This window comes from Schistosoma mansoni (assembly GCF_000237925.1).
Source record: "Schistosoma mansoni, WGS project CABG00000000 data, supercontig 0234, strain Puerto Rico, whole genome shotgun sequence".
Lineage (NCBI taxonomy): Eukaryota > Metazoa > Platyhelminthes > Trematoda > Strigeidida > Schistosomatidae > Schistosoma > Schistosoma mansoni.
In genome coordinates this window covers 186,277-207,504 of record NW_017386098.1, presented here as the reverse complement: position 1 = coordinate 207,504, position 21,228 = coordinate 186,277, and the positions used below count along the sequence as shown (strand labels likewise).

Sequence of the window (21,228 nt, the reverse complement as noted above, 5' to 3'; positions counted from 1 at the left end):
GTCAGCATCAATGGTGAAGGCTTACAAACCATTTGTTTCGGGGATTTATTTAACGCCACAAGATGCATAATATGATATAAGCCGTAAATGAAAATCAGTTGATACGATCAAACCTCGAATTCACCTAATGATGGTTGATTCCAGCATTTCCAAGATAGATTCCACCTTGTTTTCCGCTGAATGAATATTCAGTGCATTAGATATATGTTCGAGAGAGTTCGGTGTGTCGGTTACAGTCTACTACTTCTGTTTATTTACGTCACACTCAATTTTCTGAAGTCTTCCGAATGCTACAAAGGGCATGACTACAGAAATTCTAATAATCACACAACTTGCTGGGTAGCTCAAACATACAAAACACTGTTGTATAGTCAATGCCTCGACCAACAATGTAGAAGTATAAAGCAATGTAAGCAGGAACATGTTTTTGTACTCGGATAGAGAAAGCAGATATATGTTGGTGATATTACAGGCAATATATATATATATATATATATTGCACAAATACTGAATACGGCCGTGATTATGCATACAATGTCAGAGACACGAAAATAGTTATAAGATCATGTAAATTATAAAAATTTGCTGTCACTGAAGTCTTCCATAGCTAAATGTTTTAACTAATCACACTGAAAGCCATTCGTCATAACAAATTTACAAACACTAAAAAATTGTTTTTCTAGATTCATGTTAATAAGTTGGCTATTGAAACACCTTGTCCTAGAAGAACTTAATATTGGAGGCGCAATCTCTAAAGCAATGGTTAGTTGTCTAATTTAGGCTTCACGTTTTATTACAAACAAACTTACGTAATCAGCTATCCACTCAATTGACTGGCCAGAATTATCTGTTCAATGTGCTCAGATAATTTTGCTTTGTGGGATTTTTTTGAAGCTCGCTGAGTTGTAATGAAGTACAGATATCTTATGAACTGAATAATTACATCAGTAGATTCTGTAGAATCCTTACGCAAACATTAAATGGCGTATATATAGGACATGAAGTTGTTACAGTCCTCATATCATTTCATATCTTTGTTACTTAAATGTATAATCACTGTTTCGTATTTCAGGCTATAGCATATCCACACGGCTTAAACCTTAATAACGTGTCGTAAAACTAACCTCAAGTTTTTTGGCCCACTATACGTATCTTTTGGACAAAAGTTACAGTTGGAACAGACATGGCACTCATGTAAACATTCATCTCGTCAGTGGTTAGTTGTTACAGTCTATTGGAACCCAAGATTTTAGAGAAATGGGGTTGTTGAGGATAACTGCGTTAGATGTTAATAGCTAAAATAAGCTATAAACTGCGAGGAGCTGCTGAAAAGGGTCTCTCTGTACAGAAGAAATACTTGTCTTTCAGTTTTCAAGCTTCTAACACTGCTTCACTAGCGTAAGCTGCATACATGGATTCAGTCTAGCTGCATGAAGTATTACAGTTTGTAACGGTGTTAAGGGCGAAACAGTATATGCACATTGAACTGAAATGGGTTTTCGACGGGTACCGGGTGTGAAATATCAACCGCACAGAATGTGTTAGCTCAGAAGTTTTATGAACTGACTCCTTTAAACATCAACATGTTTATGAGCACTAACTATTCTTCATATGGAATTTTACTTATTTATTTAAACACATAAATATTGGTACAAGGAAGCACCAGATACATATGCGCCTCACAAATCTCATTTGATTTGTGTGAGGGCTGTGATACTGCCCAGGTGCCCGAACTGAAGCAGGTGGTTTTCTTAGGGGCCCACACCCGGAGCCTTTGACCTAAAAGTCTAGTCGACAAGGCAGTGGAGCATCGTGAGGAGATGCAGTCCCATGGTAGCCGGTGACCAACAGTTGGTTCATACGTCATTTGTTCCTTCAGGATACTGGAGCCCATGTGCACCATTGGTTTGGAATTAGGGTTTTCCAACTCCCCTAGGTGGACTCGCCTTGTCCACCAACCCGGTTAAAGCGCCGGACATTCGCTTTTCGTCCTCTCACTTTTGTGAACAACACCCCCGCCACGAGAAGGCAGTGAGTAGGACTTCCCTGGCAGAGGCTATATATTCGCCGGCCATGTGAGAGCATTTCGAGAGGGAGAGCGGACTCTCCCCACTCTCGGCCGTACCAGGGCATTTGGGGTCCGTTGCACGGTGCCTCGGGATGGGCACATTTTACAAGGCTGCCTAACTGTTTTTCTAGTTGTTCCTGAAATATATTCTTAGCTTGCCTATCGTTAAGTAGAAACCTAATAGGCTTCCTTGCAGCGTCTTTCTCACGTCCAGTAAGACGCAGACAGATACATGCTCGCACTAGAGCATGATCTGAATCTAATCATGTGCTCCAGAATGAGTGACAGTCTTCCATCGAGCCCCTCCATCGGTGTCTGATAGCGATGTGATCTACTTGAGTCCAGCGTTGGGACGAATTCGGAGGTCGCCATGTCAAAAGATGTTTTTTCTTGTGCTTAAAGTTGGTATTTGCAAGAAACAGGCGGTTATCTGAGCATAGCTGCAACAGACAATCGCCGTTATCTGTTCTGCCCTAAGACTCAATGCTATATCTACGCCAGCGAGGCCACGGGAAGCAGCATCGGGGCTTCCAGATACTCGAAGAGTGAATCGAGTTGGTTCTTTATTATGACATGGTGAGGTCGAATGAATGACGCTACTCGGATCCTATATGCGCGTTTCGGAGACGCAGCACACATCGTTGGTATAAGATTCTAAAGTCCTAGCTAAGGAAGCGTGTTGTCCTATTTGGCACATTGTTCGGACATTAAAAGTTCCTACATGTAGTTTAGAGCGTGGTTTCAGGAGACCAGGAATAACGTTCCGTGTACTCGAATCGTTTGCCGTAGCGGTGCGAGGTGATAAAAGGACGTGAGAAGGGTTAGTCGTGGAGATAAGAGAGTTATTAGGTGTAGGAAGGATTTGAACGTGACCAACTTGTTCTCGTGTGCTGTTACGGGTATGAGGGCTAACATCACTTCCCGGCTGCCCACACCGTGGAAGGGTATTTCTTGAGGGACCTGAAAAGGAAGTTGGAATAATGTTGGTCTTAACAAACAGTAACTAGAGGATAAGAAGAATGAGTCAACTAACCTAATATCTTCAGTTTGCGGTTGTGGGGATTGTTCAATTTCCTTGCAATCATGAACCGATCAGTGTTAGACCACCATTAAAAACCTAGGAGCACTGGGAGTCTCGGAGTTATAGTGAGGATCCGTGGGCAGTTGAGTTCAACCATGCTGGGTGTGAAGCAGTTACCCACCAAAAACAATAGATGGTCGAGCAACATCGTGAATTGGTTAAAGTCAGGCATTGACATCGTTGGATGCCGGCTCACTGGTCTAGAGGTTAAGCGTCCACTGAATAGGTCACCAGGCGTTTGATTTCTCCTCGCTGATAAAGTCTACGGATTCTATTATTAAGAATCCATTTTACCGTTTTAATTATCACCGTCTTATAAATATTACATACTATGTGATATTGTTGATCTAAAAACGTTCAAATCCTCAATCAACGGAGAGATCGAAATGAAGAGGTTAATACCATATTAGTTCCACGGTGCTTCGGGATGGGCACATTTTACAAGGCTGCCTAACTGTTTTTCTAGTTGTTCCTGAAATATATTCTTAGCTTGGCTATCATTAAGCAGCTGCATCCTGTAAATTATGGAAGCTGTTTAAACTCATATAAGCCATTAGAAGCATGAAGTCTGGTGTCACTAAAACAGCCTATGAATCTGTTAGGACGCCGATTATTAAGTTTCAGAGGCGTTTTGGAAAACGAGATATTTTCGTGAAACATTTCAACTAGTCTGTTGCCTAAGCATCACTGATCAAATCTCCCCGTTCTCCCTCCACCATAGCTGCTGCCTTAACGTGGTTGTCGGTATTGCCTATTGTGGTGACTTAACCGAACTGTATTGGCTGGAACACATGTTCCCTTAGGTCCTGTCATGCCAGGCAGGTTTGTTGGAGAACGTTGAGATTAAAAGTAGCAGATTAGGATCCAGGTGCGAGGTCGTGCTGCTGACTATAGAGCGTTGTGACAGTAGTATAGTGTTGCTCTTTGACAGTCAGCATCTGCAACAGTTCTATCTTCTTACAACAAAAGGAAGAGGTTAGAAAAGGTCAAACCTAAAAATATCACATCTCAATTTACTCTATAAATTTTCATCTCCGACAATAGGGCGGTGGTTGACCATAACATATCCCGACCACCTCAGTTGGTGAAGATTTACTACCTCATCAATCGATTCCCCATCTTTAATTAGTATTCTATTCCAGGTATTACTTACTCCATGGTCCCAAAATACACAAACAATGCTTCATAGACACCTATGGTCGAATGCCAGTAACTTGTGAATATCATCTACTCTTAATGGTCGTGTTTCACATCCATAAAATATAACGAAGCGAACTGCTGCACAGTAAACTGACCCTTTGGCTGGAAGATGGATATCTCGCCTACACAACAAGTGACGCAAGTTAAAAAAAAGCCAATCGAGCCTTCTGAATCCGTACCGAGATTTCGTCAGAAATCGAAGCATCAGCACTGATGAGACTCCTAAGATAAGTAAAGTGGTCGATACATTCAACTACTTTACTCCTTATTACTAATTCATGGGGTGACACAAATCAATCCTGAAGTAACATTTTACATTTGGGGGGGAGAGAACTTCACCTAAAACATGCTTGCATTATTGCTTAGTGTGACCAGAAGACTATTTTGTCAGTCTTCATTAAACATAACTACATCATCTACGTCCTTGTCAGATGTGGCAGCTCGCAAAATAGACTCAATAACTGACTGAAATATACCACGTTGCTACTAGCCATCGTTTTAAAAGCTCAATAGAAGAATGTCATTCATTCTGGAGCACCTGTCTTCACTCAAATCATGCTCTAGTGCGAGCACGTGTTTGTCTACGTCTTACTGGACATAGAAAACCCCTTAACGTCCAACTTAATCATGAAGAAGTTAAGAAAATTTTTCAGGAACAACTAGACGAGCTAATCAACCATAAAAGTGATATCCATTCTGAGATACTTTATAATAATATCCAAATAGATGTGGGAACACCAGTGTTACTTGCAGTAATTTAAATCACATGGTTACGAACAGTCAATGGATTTACGAATTTTTGAGTCGGTGTGGGCTCGTGTATCTACTGTCGAACGCTACTTAGCTTGATTTGAAGTAGGTCGTTGTGGTGTAGGTGGATTCATTCTTTATTTCCTTTCAAATCTCAAGCAGTAATACTCCATACAGTTCACTGTTTGATTTCACTATTTTAAACTGTTCTTGTTATTTTGAATTCTTGATGTTGTCGGCATCATTTCTACTTTGGTTTTTCTTTTTGTGTATTTACCCTTGTCGATGAGATATGGTGTGTTGCGGCTTGAATTGATGCTTATTTTATATTGTACTTAAAGTTGTAGTCGATATACATTGACTAAATATATACATGTCCATTCAAATCGATTTATAAACGCAATTGATCATATTGAAGGGTCCTGTTTCTTTCTAATGGCCAACCAAATGTTTATCTTTTACATACATCGTTAAATGCAACTACTAACCGTCTCAATGCATTTGTCCTCTTATTTATAAAGGGTGAGAGAAAAGGAACAAACAAATACTATCCTCCCGATTTCGACCCTAATTATCACAAGAATCTCAACTCATACCATGGCACACATGCTCTACGTCAACGTGGGAGGAAGGCAGGTCAAGGCATTATCACTATTAGATTTGAAATGCCTTTCAATTGCTGGTGTCTCACTTGTAAAAATCCTATCGGTATGGGTGTCAGATATAACGCAGAAAAGAAAAAAGTGGGGATGTATCACTCAACTCCTATCTACCAATTCTCTATGCCTTGCCATCTCTGTGCTGGTACAATTGTAATGCAGACGGATCCAAAAAACTTCCAATATGTTATTCTGGAAGGTGCTAGACGTAAAGTACAAAAGTGGGATTCAGAAGAAAATGAACAAATCCTTATTGCAAGTAAGGCATGGGTTGTACATTATTTTATTCCTATCATTTAGCTGTAGGCTGTGATTCTAGTTAAAGTAAAAAAGGGCATTTGAATCAGCTCTAATATTTCTTGAATTAATTTCTAGTCATATGACTTAAAAGTTCGATATTTCTATCGGTCATTGCCTTCCATTGTGGCACACTTCACTGACCTTTGAGACTAAAATTAAAACCTTTTGTTGGTATTTTGGATATTGACAAGTAAATTATTCATTTCCACTTATTATCGTTTTCGTTTAGCGTAATTTTACGTGTCTTTGAACGATGTATGACAAATTTTGAGTTTGATTGTAGGGTTTGTCCTTTACATGTATAATAAAAACTAGTAGTTTTTAATTCGGAATGATGCGCTCTCGACTTAGCTGTTCCACAGTATGGAAGTGGGTTTGTGCCGTAGTTCCATTACATTCAAACAGCACTCATGCATTTCTCCCACTTATACCTTATAGCATGTAATTAGATTACAACAGTCCGCCTGCAGCCCTTCTCGGATTATTGCCGGTCCCAATCCCGGATAAAGGAAGAGGTCGGGCGCAAAGTCAGCAACCTCATCATGTGGGAAACGACCTTGACGAAGCAATACTAACCAGAAAAAACCATTTAAACCCTCCCTTGGGAGTTGAGGGATCTTCATTTAGAAGAATTATGATGCGTCATGGAGAAAGCTGAGATTCTCCAGAAATCACGAGGCCGATTCCACTTCTAACAACCAGAGCAACAATTAATATAGGTACATGGAATGTTCGGCCAATGTGGGAGACCGGGAGGATCAGTTGAATAACTACGGAAATGAGGAGATACAAATTAGCGGTGCTCGAAATAAGTGAAACCCTTTCGATCCAAGCTGAACAGTAAAGATTAGCTTCGGGAGAGGTGGTGTCCAAAGAAGCACGTAAAAGATTAGAATCTCATGGATCCAAAATTATCAAAGCATTATTCAAAACAAAGATGGAGGGTATTGCAGTGAATATCATCCATCGCTATGCACTCACCAACGATGGCAGCGAAAATGACACATATTAGTTTTGTGGTGCTGAAGTCCGTTCTAGAAAAGTGCCTAGGAAAGGACCTGACGGTACAATATTCCCTCACAAAAGCATGCACAAAGCGACATGAGTCTCACCGGATCACACTACAGAGAACCAGATCGATCATATTTGTATCACTAAAAAATTCAGAAGGTCAATGGAAGTCGTGAGAACCAAGAGAGGAGCTGACATGGTTTCAGATCACGACCTGGTGATTGCCAAGATGAAAACGAAGCTAAAGAAACACTGAACAACTGGAGACACAGCAGTACAAAGTTTCAATACAGCCTTCCTGCAAGATACTGACAAACTCAATGAATTGAAGATAACTTTGAGCAGCAGGTTCCAAGCCTTACAGAATGTACTGAAAGAAGAAGAAACTACGATGGAGGACAACTGGAATGTGACCAAAGAAGCATTAACTTCAACGTGTCAGGAGGTGCTGGGCCGCAAGGAGCATCATCATAAGGAATGGATCTCCAGCGAGACACTGGACAGGATTCAAGAAAGGAAGAACAAGAAGATAGCAATTAACAACAGCTGAACAAGAATAGAGAAAGTCAAGGCACAGGCCGAACCCACAGAAACAAAGAAGAGAGCGTACAGAAGCATTAGAGCTGACAAACAGAAATACGTGGAAGACCTAGCAGTGACGGTGGAAAAAGCTGCAAGAGAAGGAAATATGCGACAACTACATGATTCAACGGAGAAACCAGAGGGAAAGCATAGTAAACAAGGGCAGGCAGTCAAGAGCAGAGGAACAGATGGTAGAATGCTTCGAGGAACTCTTGAATAGGCCAGCTCCATCGAATCCACGAGACATCGAGGCAGCACCTACAGACCTTCCTATAGATGTCACTTTACCAACGATCGAAGAAATCAGGATGGTCATCAGACAAGTCAAGAGTGGGAAGGCAGCAGGATCTGACAACATACCAACCGAAGCACTGAATTCAGACATAGAAGCAACTGCAAACATGCTCCACGTTCTATTCAGCAAGATTTGGGAGGAAGAACAAGTGCCGACAGACTGGAAAGAAGGATATCTCATCAAGATACCAACGAAAGGAGATCTGAGCAAATGTGAGAACTACAGAGGCATCACACTACTATCAGTACCAGGGAAAGTTTCAACAGACTGTTGCTGAACCGGATGAAAGATTCAGTAGACTCCCAACTTCGAGGTCAACAATCCGGATTCCGTAGGGATCGGTCGTGCACAGACCGAATTTCGGTACTATGGATCATCGTTGAACAACCAGTTGAATGGAACTCGTCACTATACGTCAACTTCATTGACTATGAGCAAGTGTTTGACGGTGTGGATATAAGGACCTTATGGAACTGTCTTCCACACTATGGTGCACCTGAGATCGTAAATATCATACGGAATTCATACGACGGACTGCACCGCGAAGTTGTGTATGGAGGGCAGCTCACAGATCCATTCCAAGTGAAGACTAGAGTCAGACAGAGCAGCAGGACCTGATGACTTGACCCTAGTTTTAGTGTTTAAGTTGATTAAGATCTTAGCTAGGATTTGAGGAGCAGAAGTAATTCCGTTTGACTGGTCTCAGTCACTGATCGTTTTAGTTTATAATAATCACAGAGGAATCAGTTTGACTAAAATGGTGTCTAAAATATAGGCCTTAATATTCTTGTAACGATTATATACGGCTTGTGAACAGCGAAACTGAGAAAGCCAGGTCGGTTTTAGATATGTACGTGGATATGTATGCCAGTTTGGAGATGCGGCCGGATGATTCGGACTTCGCGGATTTCGTAAGTCTATTATCTCATACACTGAACAAATGTAGGTGAAGACTGTCGGTGTAACAGTAGCCTCCAACGCATTAGGTCCCAAGATAGACAATGCAATGTAAACGGAAAATAGTAACGTCAACGAACAGTTCGTTTGTATTTGGAAACAGACGTCAAAAGGGTAACTAGCAACTGGTAATTATTGTACATTACTATGTTAGATGGGCTATACCGGTTCGTGGTCTAAGGTCCTCTGCGTTGTGTAACAGGCGTAAGTTAGTTTGTATACTGACCTGTAAATTTCCGTAGGTCAGTTGTGCAGACTCTGAACTTCAACAACATAAATGATGAACAGCATTTTCATAAGATCTCAGTGTGCTTATTTATAACCATTTACTTCAGTAACTAATATGCTGTCAGATTACCTTCCTGCTTCCGAACTTCTGACTTACGTTAATTGTATTCCATTTGTTCTCTATCACTTTTCTGTATATATGTTTCATTGGTCATAGACGATACGAAATTCGAAATTACTTTTATTCGGTGAGTTTTTTAGTTGCTTTCAATCCATTTGCGTTTTTTACTTTAGGAAGCCAAAAAGCAATCTGAGGAACAATTGGTCAGAGATAACTCTCTCTTAAACCGCTTGTCGCTAACTGGGTCTCAGGTTGAACTTCTTCCAGAAACTGATGACGACTCAACTATGGCAAAAGTTATGTTCCTCACACATTCGAAACGTAGTAAGTCTTTTTAATATCAACTATATACATCGTTTATAAGTTCCCACATAATTTAGGTATTACGTTTATTTGTTTTATTCTGTTGATGTAAATGAAATAATTAATAATTAATAGTGATAATAGTAATAATAATGCAAATTATTAACCAGTTACGGTAGATATTGTTAGCGTAATATAGATTGTGTTGGGGCACGGTGATTGGTCATTTCTTAGCCAACCAGTGCTAGCGGATACTTGGAGAAGACTCTAGAATCTTCTTGCGTAAAGCATAAGTACAATAACGTTTTTCTTATTGTGATTTCTACTTCCACTCAACCTTTGTTTATTTGGAATATAATGACGTTCCTGCCCACCCATATAATGATTTGGGGTTTGTTCAGTGAAGTAAAGTGTCCGAAAAATACAACGTAATAGGAATAGCTGGGTTGTAATGACAGAGATCATAGCCAGGTAACCATTATTCGCAAATCTGAAGTATTGGTCTCAGGGTTTCAATGAATAGATATCAGATGACAAAATAAATGGTCACCAAAACTGAATAGTTTTATATTTCGAAATTACAGTTATATCCAGAATTTTTAGCACTAATATAAACAATTAAGATACATTAAAAAAACATCAATAATTGTAAGGTTTATATTTCGTGCGTCATTCACTAACCTGTAAAATTAATGAATAATTGTCAAACTTGCTCCTCGCTATGTCATAAATAGTTACATGTTTGCGCATGCTGACTGTTTGTCCAAACTGAAGTTATTGGCGGATAGTTTTTATGCTGTAACTTGGCGGTTGGAATCCAATCTGTAAAACCAGCGACTTACCTAATCATTTCGCTCTTCACGTCGTTGCCTGTAAAATAGGGATCAAATTTGTCATAAAAAAGGACAGCATTAAAACAAGTGATGGTGGGAAGTATACGGGTGCTAAATAATATGTTCGAAACCTGAAGCATGACAAAGTAATATGTTTGCATTAATTGCATTGAATTTTGCCCACCACTTACTATTTGGATTTTTCGTAAATGGACGTAAATATATCCATACACCAACGTATCCTGGAAGTTATGTTACTAATATTTCAATTTAATGAGTCCGAAAACGTACAATCGTTCGATGCGACGGTATTTAAATCACAGTTCTTATTTTCCTTTTTTTTAAGAATTATCTGATTCTTACTTTGTTTCTAAACTTGCTTACAGTCAACTAATCACACCACACGTCGTAGCAAAGTCTTCGTCATTTCAGTTTTCCTGATCTGAAGCAGATAGCGACCAATCAACTAGAATCTTGTTTTAACTCCCGAATTTTGACTGATATAAATCATTTTTTCAGTACGAAGTGACCACCTGGGAGCACTAGACGTCTATCTTATTGTTGTTAGGGAATCCCTAGCCATTCGCATCTATGACTTTCGAGTATTGGCCAATACAATACTTTTAGGTCCATTTCCAAGATCAACTATAGACTATGAGTATAAATATGTTGTGCGTTATTCTAATGTTTTATGGGTATATTAAAAAGTTCTCACTAATACCAGTCCTATTTTCGCACTTCCCGAACAGGTCAAGTATGCCCGAATTATGTACCTGTGTAGTTTTTATGTACTAAAGTTATAAATCGTGGAGCTGTAGTTCAGTCTACGCAACGCTACAGTGATCCGTCGTATACCGGGTTCCAAACGTAGGTTAAGTTTTCGAGTGGGTTCAAACCTTATAAAGTATTGTAACCTACTTGACGTTTCTGTTAATTAAACCTAATCTTCTATAATTAACTATGAAGTATGCTGTTAGTTAGACTTTAGAAGTTTGTTATGAAAATGTTTCCAGATTTGAAACTGCTTCACATCAGTGTTAGACAAACATAATTTATAACCATTAGGCTAGAGGTTGAGATTTGATCTTATCTACTTCACTTTGTGGAGTTTAAGAGTAAACTTTAGTTAAACATAATTCTGTCACCAATTATTTGTTCCTGTACTAAATTGTAAGCAACAATTGATGTTTAATTTAAAGATCCTATTAGGATATCCGTACCTTATTTAGTGTGGCCGAGTTTTTACATTATTGTGTCGGGTCCACAATATAGTACAGTACTTGGCGTAAAATAAATTTTAGTGCTGATTATAAACGGCTCTCCGTGACCATAAACATCTCTTCTTCGTCACATTAGACCCGATTATCAAAGTTATCCCTATCGACTATCACTTTTAATGTTTTTACTACTCAATTCAACACCAACCAGTTTATATGATATTGCAGCTGCGTGATACCTATTTTTACAAAAATATCGCTATAAATAGTCTAGATTGCAATCCCAAACTCATTTTTATAAATTTCGTCCCATTAACGGGTAAATAATTGTATAATTATATATCTATCTGTTCATAGTTTGATAATGAGGTCACGAAAGTTAAGTAAATCATGAAATTTCCTTTGTTCCACATAAGTTTTGGCAGGTGGTTTCGAAATTTACATGCACCTTAGAACAGTTAAAGTTCGTTTCACTTATGACAATCCTCAACTTTGTAAGTATTTGGTGTACTGTGATTTCAACCTTTTTTTTAACCTTCAGATATAACCGCAAATCCTTTGAATCCTATGTCTCTCATTCGTAATAGAAATTCACATGTGCCAGCTTCTAAGACCAAAAGTGCATCGAAAGCTGATAATATCAAAAAGTCAACTACATCAACGTTAAAAAAGACTCCAAGGATGTCGATGGATTCGGTTATCTATCGTCCTTGTAAGAGTAAAAAACTAATTAACAAGTGTGGAGACTCTGGAATTGAAGAAAATGAATTCACTCTTTCAACTCCCAATCTATTTTGTAATCACGTGACAGATAGTTCTGTCGAACTTGTGACCTATGAAAGTAGTGATGACTCACATAGCAATATTGACGTTTAACCTTGCACGTTTGGTCAAGTGAAACAGATCTCATTCCATTCATGCTATGTGTGAGATCAATGGGTTGGAGTTATGAACCGAACACTTTATTTTAAATTTGCGGAAGGAGCGAGTACGTTTGGAAGGTATTCACGCTCTCCACGTTGACACCTTTGAGATATTGATTTTAAAGACTTTGTACCTTATTTTGTTCAATAAAATACTTTTATATTCATTTTTACGTTTTAGCCTTATGGTACTTGACAATTTTGATTTTTATTGTATGCTGTTTCCATTCATTTTTGCACTATGTAGAAGCACTTATTCTAGAGGAGAATCATAGCTTACTTTCACCCAGGAAATTATTATTATATCTTACCATATAAGCACGACCAATTAGAACGCAGCGCGACTGAAACCATGTCCTTTCGTATGCGGAACAATGCACTACAATTAAGTTTTTGCGATGAAATTGATTGAAACGAATGGTGAAATATTTTTCATTTGGATAAGCAACAATTTTTTATTTCCCAAATGGTTTAGGCATGGTCAAACTACATATCTTTCCTTGTTTCTTGACTTTCTGTTGATGATGCCGCAAGCCCTAATGCACCCAACTTGAATCCAATCAGTAGTATGTATGTTCGACACTATGGAGTTCCTGAGAAGATTGTCAACATTATCCGGAACTCATACGACGGACTACAGTGCGACATCGTGCATGGAGGACAGCTGACAAATACATTGCCGGTAAGGACTGGACTCAGACAAGGTTGCCTACTTTCCCCCTTCCTCTTTCTTCTGGTGATTGACTGGATTATGAAGACCTCGACATCTGAGGGGAAACACGGAATACAGTGAACATCTCAGAACCAATTAGACAATTTGGACTTCGCAGATGACCTAGCCCTCCTATCTCATACATACGAGCAAATACAGACGAAGACAACAAATGTAGCAGCAGCCTCTGCATCAATAGGCCTCAACATACACAAACGAAAAAGCAAGATTCTCAAATACAACACGGAGAACACCAACCCAATCACACTTGTTGGCGAAACTCTGGAAGAGGTGGAAACATTCACGTACCTGGGGAGCATCATTGATAAACAAGGAGGATCGGATGGAGATGTAAAGGCGAGGATTGGCAAAGCAAGGACCGCATTTCTACAATTGAAAAACATATGGAACTTCAAACAACTCTCAACTAACTTCAAAGTGAGAATCTTCAATACGAACGTCAAGACAGTCATAAGTACGGAGCTGAAATGTGAAGGTACAAGTATTTATAAACAGTTGTTTACGCAAAACACTCCACGGATACTATCAGCAACAGCGTTTTGTGAGAGAGGACAAACCAGCTTCCAGCTGAAGAGGAAATTAGGAAAAGACGTTGGAAGTGGATATGACATACATTAAGGAGATCACCAAACTGCATCACGAGGCAAGCTCTCACTTGGAATCCAGAAGGGAAGCGGAAAAGACGAAGTCCAAAGAACACGTTACGCCGGGAAACAGAAGCAGATATGAAAAGGATGAATGTTAACGGGAAAGGATTTCTCAGGACAGGGTTGGATGAAGAATGCTGGTGTGCAGTCTATGCTCCACCACGAGGGATAATAGGCGTAAGTAATTATGTACGTTTGTTCAGACATTTGTTGCTCAGTAAACAGTATTTCCGATGAATAAATAAAACTGCCTTTTACGGTTACCGAGATTTTCCGTAAATTATGTTTGCAATACCAATACCGCGTAGAACTAATTATTGTCTCATATTTGGAACGGTGTTATTTTGCCACTTAGGTGTGCAAACGTTTTTGAAATTTATGCGATCAGGATTACGTGACCTTCACACTTCTTACTAAGACCTCATTTAATGTTGTTCTAAATAACAAATTTAAACTAGTGTAAGAAGTCATTTGGAATGTAGTCATGAACGTAAGTAATGTTCACCAGAAATGACTTAAGTGTTATAGCCATGTACTAATGTTCAGTTTCATGTTAGCGATGCAAATATGCTTTTCTGTTTACTACTCAGTCAATCATGAATTATGTGGCACCCAGTTTATGGCCTAATAAACGGACTGAAATCTTCCATGTAAACATTTCAGCCCATCTACAGTTTCTGTCACATCTCATTAAATGCAGAATTTTCCAGACAGAAGTGTGTTTTAATTTATTTGTTGTGGGACAATTCTTGTAAATGTTTCTCTTTAAAATAAAATTAGCTCGTTTACCAGGTACTGGGCTATAAGCCACACTCTAAGTATGAGGGCATCTGGCTCTTTAGACTGAAGTAGGTTGGGTGGGACTCTAAACTGGGGATTAGTGGCTAGAAGTTAAAGGCCTTAACTATTAAGCTACTTTCATCATAATATCATAAGGGAAGTAAATCTGAAATACTTTAAACACAACATATCAGTTTGTGTGTCTGAAGAAAATAGTCAGATAGCCTTTCAATTTTTGGTTAATTGCGCACCTCTTGTGTGTATAGCTTCATAAAACTTGTGCTTTGTTTTATTATCAGTAGTATTACATTACTTCAGTATTATTAATTTTTTTCAGCTGCATCGCTTGTATGACAGATTCAAATATTTTGAAACGTGTTTGGGAGGGTAAAGTTCCTGCTTGCTTTACGCTGGCACTAGAGGATTTAGCACATGAAGATCATGCGCCTCCGCCTATTTATGTGAGTTTATAAAATGTTATTTCTCAGACTGATTTATCATTTGTAAGCGACAAAGCGTACTTTAACCGGTTTCATGTAAATAACTGTAGTAAACAATCTTTGTGAAGTCTTTCGTTCTAAGACAGTTCACTGTAAGTATATGAAATAAAGGCTCAAAACAAACTTTCGTGTGAAAGTAAATCTTTGGTTTATATATCTTCAGCGGTTGGTTCTCTTTATTTAAGGTGAAAATATTTGAAACTCTTAAACAAGAGTTTTACACTATAATCAAAAAGCTAATATAAGTACTCTGTAGTCTATTTATTAAGTCGCGTTTTTTACTTATGGATTTCTATTTTTCACTGTGATAAGATGCCATATATATATATATATATATATATATACTTGAAGTTGTTAGAAGGAAATTTTATTTTTCGTTATTGTAGTGAATGACAACACAAGGGGGAACAATCGGTTGCATTTGAATACAAAATTACAGAACATCTTAGTAAAATCTGAGAACCATACAGTAAATACTTCACTTGCAAAATGTCAATCAATTGTCACAGACTTCATAGTTCTCTCGTTTTCAAAGAAATCATTCTCTGTTCTCGTTCTCTTTCCTTTGATCTTCTTAACGTTCCACACCCCGGCATTTCAATTTCCATTGACGATACATACTACTTACATCTGTCGACATCAGTAGCACACACCACAGTTATTAGCTTTTAATAATTGATTTCCTGACCAATTTTATAAATTAGTGTATTGGTGCAAAACATTATCAGATTTCCCGTTTTTCGCAACCCAGCTATATCGAATGTCAACTCAAAATACGGTTTTAGATATCATGAATCCGAACAGCTACGGCCGTTATCAAACATGCCTTAACTGAGTAGCCAACTACTATCTTGCCCTGATTTGTATCACATTCTTCCTGAACAGTAAACTTTACCTAGCGACTGAACAATATTGATCTTGGTTATGTTATTACTTGGACTGAATTTTTCCAGGCCTCATTTTGTCCTTACAACATCCTTATTCTATTACACCAGAAATATTACATAAGCTAATATCCACCAAAAAATGAATCTATTTTATCTACAGCAGTGCATGCCAGTAAATCCTTATCAGTATATAATTTGTGAACGTCAGCTCTGATAGTTGTTACTTGACTTTTTAGTACTTCGTCTCAGTAAACATAATTTATATAAATATTTTTGTCTTGAAATAATTTCTCTCTCCTATAGATGTTCCTTCCTCGTGTTTCTTATTTCCCACTGGTTACTGAAAAAGTTATAAGACAATTCAGTCAGTTTTCTGAATGTGCACTCAAGACTGCATCCAAAGATATGACTTCTGAGACTCGGGGCAAATTAGAACATGAAATGCAATATGCACAATCCGATCAGATTGATACTTTCAAACAGCATCCTTTAGTACACGAATTTTGGCTTGAATATGCTCATCAACCCTTGAAATGGTATGAACTATTGTTAAAATCATCTGCTACCTTATTTGCTACTAGTTAAACCGCAAAATTGACTTGCGAATCATTTTAACTGAGTGCACCAGAGTCATCAAAACTCCAATTAATACACAATTTCCGATTGTCCTTAACCAAACCAACTACTTTCGTTTCAAGATGTATAGGTACTTGTAACATTTGGCGATCTAGGGAAGTATGACTTCATTTTAGTTTTGGTGTAGGAATTAATTTTCTAAAGACGCAATTATAAGCTGATCCCCGGACTGTCGAACACTGAGACACTTAGTTTGGCCAAAGTCACAACAAGTAAGCTATTTGGCTTGGTAAAGTTTATCTGTCTGTAAAACGTAAATTAATACTGTTAGCATACAAAAACAATTATTACAGTCTATTGAACAGGGAAAAAGAGTGATATAAATAACATATCAAACAGTAACTAGAGGATAAGGGAAATGAGTAAACAAAACTTAATATCGTTTATGATAAACGTGGAAGACGTGATTGGTGAATAAACAAAGTGTAGTCATGCAATGTTAAAGATAGTCTAGATGGTGATGGATGTTTAATTTTGTCATTGGTGCGTTCGTTTATTGATAACACCTAACATCCCTCGCCGAAACACTCACCACCTCCATTGTCCTCGGTCATCGTCGTTAACGAACTGGCTCCTTCAAGTAAGCATTAGTTTCTTACATCCTGAACAATTTCTTCGGTTGCGGCCCTCAACTTTACTGTTCGAACTTGATTGTCAGGGCCGTAGCTTACTTGGTCGACAATAGCTCTAGGCCATAAATTCCTACTTGATTCAATATTCCTAACGAATACTCAGTCACTTGGTTGTAAATTTCTCGTATGTCCAACTGTTTGTCCTTTGCTTGAAGGGTAGGCAGATATTCTCATATCCATCTGTTCTAAAACACGGTAGTTAACCTCTGCGCTTCTTTCCATCTTTTATTATACAATAAACCCCTATCAGCTGAAGTTTGGTCGAGTGATATCCGTTTATATATCAACAACTTATTCGGAGTAAGAGCCTCTAGGACGCCGGAATCATCCATCAATTTTACATGTGGTCTGTTCTTCAATATTTTTTCAACCTCGGCCAAGAACGTTTGCAAAGTTTCATCAGTCAGTATATTTTGGAGTAGAAGTGCCATTAGAATTCTTCTGGTTGATCTTTTGATATGCTTCCGCACTCCACGTCGACGGCTTGCCCTAGGTGGGTTAAAATGCCATTCACATCCACGTTCTTTAAGGTTGTTTTCTATCTTGTTTTGATCTCAAGAGCATTTAATCTGCTTCAAACTAGCATCTGCGCCTCTGAAATTTGAACCGTTGTCGCTAAAAATGCGCTTCGGGCTTCTTTTGACAATGAACCTTGATAATGCACATGGAAATGAATTCGGGTCTAAAGAATATGCCATTTCAATATGGACGACTCTGGTAGTCAAACAAGTGAACAAGAAGCTGTAACGTTTCTCAACGGCTATTACTCGTTTGGTATAGAATGGCCCGAAGTAATCCATGTTTACTGAGTGGAAATGTAGTGAGTGGGCCCTCCATCCAGCATTCTGATAACGGTGCTATTGTTTGGGAGGATGGCATAGGTTCTATATAGATAACATCGGCTAAACTGAATCTAAGCATATAATGGTTCACTTTCTGGGCTTAAACATCTCGGTATTCGTTATTCATTCAACCATTTTATATGTCTTCACCAAAAATTCCATTTTGTCTGACAAACCATGGGTAACTCGACGTCCCAGTCTAGTTTTTGTCGACAGTTATACTGTAGGATCACTTTGGCCAGTAATATTATTGTAGCTATAAACCCGACCGGGTCAAAAATAGATGCTGAATACGACAAAATAGTTCTTGCGGTCGGGTTTTCGTGAAACGTATGGACCTCAAAACATAATTCATCCATTCGGACGTTCCACTCTCTATTTTCAGGGTTTGTTTACTCACTTCATTGGACTCACAAACGTTAATATACAGTCTTCCCTCAAAATGAAGTCCGTCACTTCAACACTGTTACTAATCCCCCCAATCTCATTTTTTTAAAATTGTGGATGTGTTTATCTGGCTTTGTTGTAATTTCTTTCATTACGACCCAGCTATTCCTATTGCTTAGTATTCTTGGACACTACTTCACTCGTCAAGCGCTCAGAACACGGTTGAACAGGTACGAAATTATATTCTAAATAACAAGGTTAGATGGAAGTAGGAATTACAATATGAAAAACATTATTGTATTCATGATTTACGCAAGAAGATTTCAGTCTTCTCCAAATATCCACCAGCGCTGATCGGATAAGAATTAGCCAATCAGCGTGCTCCAACAAAATTTTGCACGAAATTTACTTTAATCCAATCCATATTCTGCTAACAGGCTTCTTCCATAGTATCCACTCCCGTCAATAAATCGACTATTTAAAAATGTTTCTTATCTGCTTACGTGATACAGCTGCAGGACGTTTCCTGATTATCGAAAGTTGTATTCTACAAGGCGAATGTGGCGCAGCACGGTGATTAGGTTGTTCCGAACAAATGGGTTATCACTTTATACACCTCTGACTTCTTTTCTAAGTCTACTCTTGGCCACCACAAATGTCCAAGAGCGTTTCAGTCATGTGGCGGAACTCCTACTTGATGGGACATAACTTCAATGTCGGCCGTAAGACCTATTTTCGTCTCCTAAACCTGGTGAAGACATCTACTAAGTTATTGACTAGATCATGTCTAGAATAAAGATTCTTGTTATAAATATCCCGGCGTACTGAGCTGCACAATAGAACAATATTTTTAACTCTTAAGCTTCTTGAAGTGGAAGATAGAATCGTGAGGAAGATACCAAATTCTTCCATCAGCGTGGTTATCCTTTACCTTTTCGGTATAATCCGGTTTCGTATTATCAAATCATGGCGCTAGCATAATCTTGAAGCAACTTCACATCCTGACTAAGTCGACCTTTCAAACAGCTAGGTTTACGTTTTTCTAATCTATTATTATCAAGTAGCTCGTATTTGATAATGTCCGTCTAATACTTGCACTGACCTTGATATAGCCTCGAGTGCTATGCGATCCACGACAGACATTGAAATAGTGCGACTGAACGGGTCTTTAAAGTCAGTTGCGTATAGTCGTTCAAACATATCCTCTAATCCCTCCTCAGATGAGTGGTAATTAGGTACACGGTTGCTCATACGAGGTTTCGTCATGGGGTCCGAACAGCATCCACACCAATAAAGTACTTACTTACTCACTTTCCTTGTTCTTACCTCCTTTGTCTCGTGTACATCCAAGACCAAGACTTAATCTGACGTACCGTTAACACAGTTCTGTACACTGGCGGTAATCCTTTGACCGTCAATACCCTGATTTTAGCAGAGGAAAAATCTAATGAATGAAGCTCTATACCAACGTTTTTGCGTGGCAGCGACGATTTATTATTCAGTCCTCAAATATACTATTTTAGGTTTTCCATCTAGGCTTAGCTCATTGGCTAGAGCATCTACCCTACTATCTAAAAAGGCACAGATCTGAATGACCTCAGCATTTTTTTAGTAGTACAGGTATTGTGATTAGCGCTACTCTTTTCCGTACAGATTAACAAATGCAGATGAAGACAGCTAGTGCAGCAGAAACTGTAGGCCTCAACATATTGATATGGTAAACCAATCAGAACTTAATGAGAGAGTTAATCGATGGCAGTCAGAAGTGACCTAAAGGGCAAGTTAATCTCATTGGCTAATACATCAATTAATTTTATAAGAGGTAGAGTTGTATATATATAAATGGGTATTTTTGCATTTCATTCGATAGCCCAGTATACTTTCTCGCTCAAGTAATCAGTTGAGGGTTAGCGCTTAGCTCATCGTGTATCAGTGTCAAATTTCGGACACAATACATCCACAAAGGATATAGCAAAATCCTGAAATATAACAACGAACAACAACCAAATCACACTTGGTGGAGAAGCTCTGAAAGAGGTGGAAAGCTTCACGTACACGGACAGAATCATTGGTAAACAAAGGATCTGATGCAGATGTAAATGCACGGATTTGCAAAGCAAGGGCAGAATTCCTACTATTGAAGAATATATGTGATATGAACAGAGAAACAACAGAAGCTACTTTTGAGGATGTTATTTCACCTAATTCCAAGTTTGTAAAATATCGTATTTTTTTCATTGTTCGTGCGTTGTGGCTATGTTAATCATCTATTTATTTATGCATCTTTTCACACTAATCCGAATTGGGAGTCGGAAATAACTCGAGCGGAGTTCCAAATGACTCATCTTCTCTCTTGCTCTCTTGTCAACCAATCAGGTGATAGAACAGTTTTGGTCTCTCTTCCGGAGGCAGTTAGTCTCCAATCGGACTCACGCATTTCTAGCCTCAAGGTTGGACCAGTTAGCCTATCGTATTAAGACATTAACCTAGATCGAGACAATTGTTCTCCTGTATATTATTGGGTTGACAGATCAAGGACGCAATAATATGGAGCTTGAAATAACTGTCAGCCAACTTCAGTCACAATCTTCAATACAGACGTCAAGACAGTTTTTTACTGTACAGACCTGGAATGTGAAGAACTACTACAACCATT

The 21,228-nt window shown here is 38.6% G+C and overlaps 1 protein-coding gene across 1 annotated transcript in view; it reads left to right on the top strand.

Annotated features, from left to right (window-relative positions):
- Positions 1 to 1,491: 1,491 nt before the first annotated feature.
- Positions 1,492 to 21,228, top strand: part of Smp_164770 (apg5-related) — a gene marked incomplete at its 5' end in the record, with an annotated part of 34,489 nt that continues 14,752 nt past the window's right edge. The window contains 6 exons of the mRNA XM_018792646.1: positions 1,492 to 1,513; positions 9,430 to 9,576; positions 12,147 to 12,446; positions 12,710 to 12,716; positions 15,026 to 15,149; positions 16,379 to 16,611. Coding sequence (XP_018644312.1) covers positions 1,492 to 1,513; positions 9,430 to 9,576; positions 12,147 to 12,446; positions 12,710 to 12,716; positions 15,026 to 15,149; positions 16,379 to 16,611 — 833 coding nt within the window. The remainder of the gene's footprint in view (positions 1,514 to 9,429; positions 9,577 to 12,146; positions 12,447 to 12,709; positions 12,717 to 15,025; positions 15,150 to 16,378; positions 16,612 to 21,228) is intronic.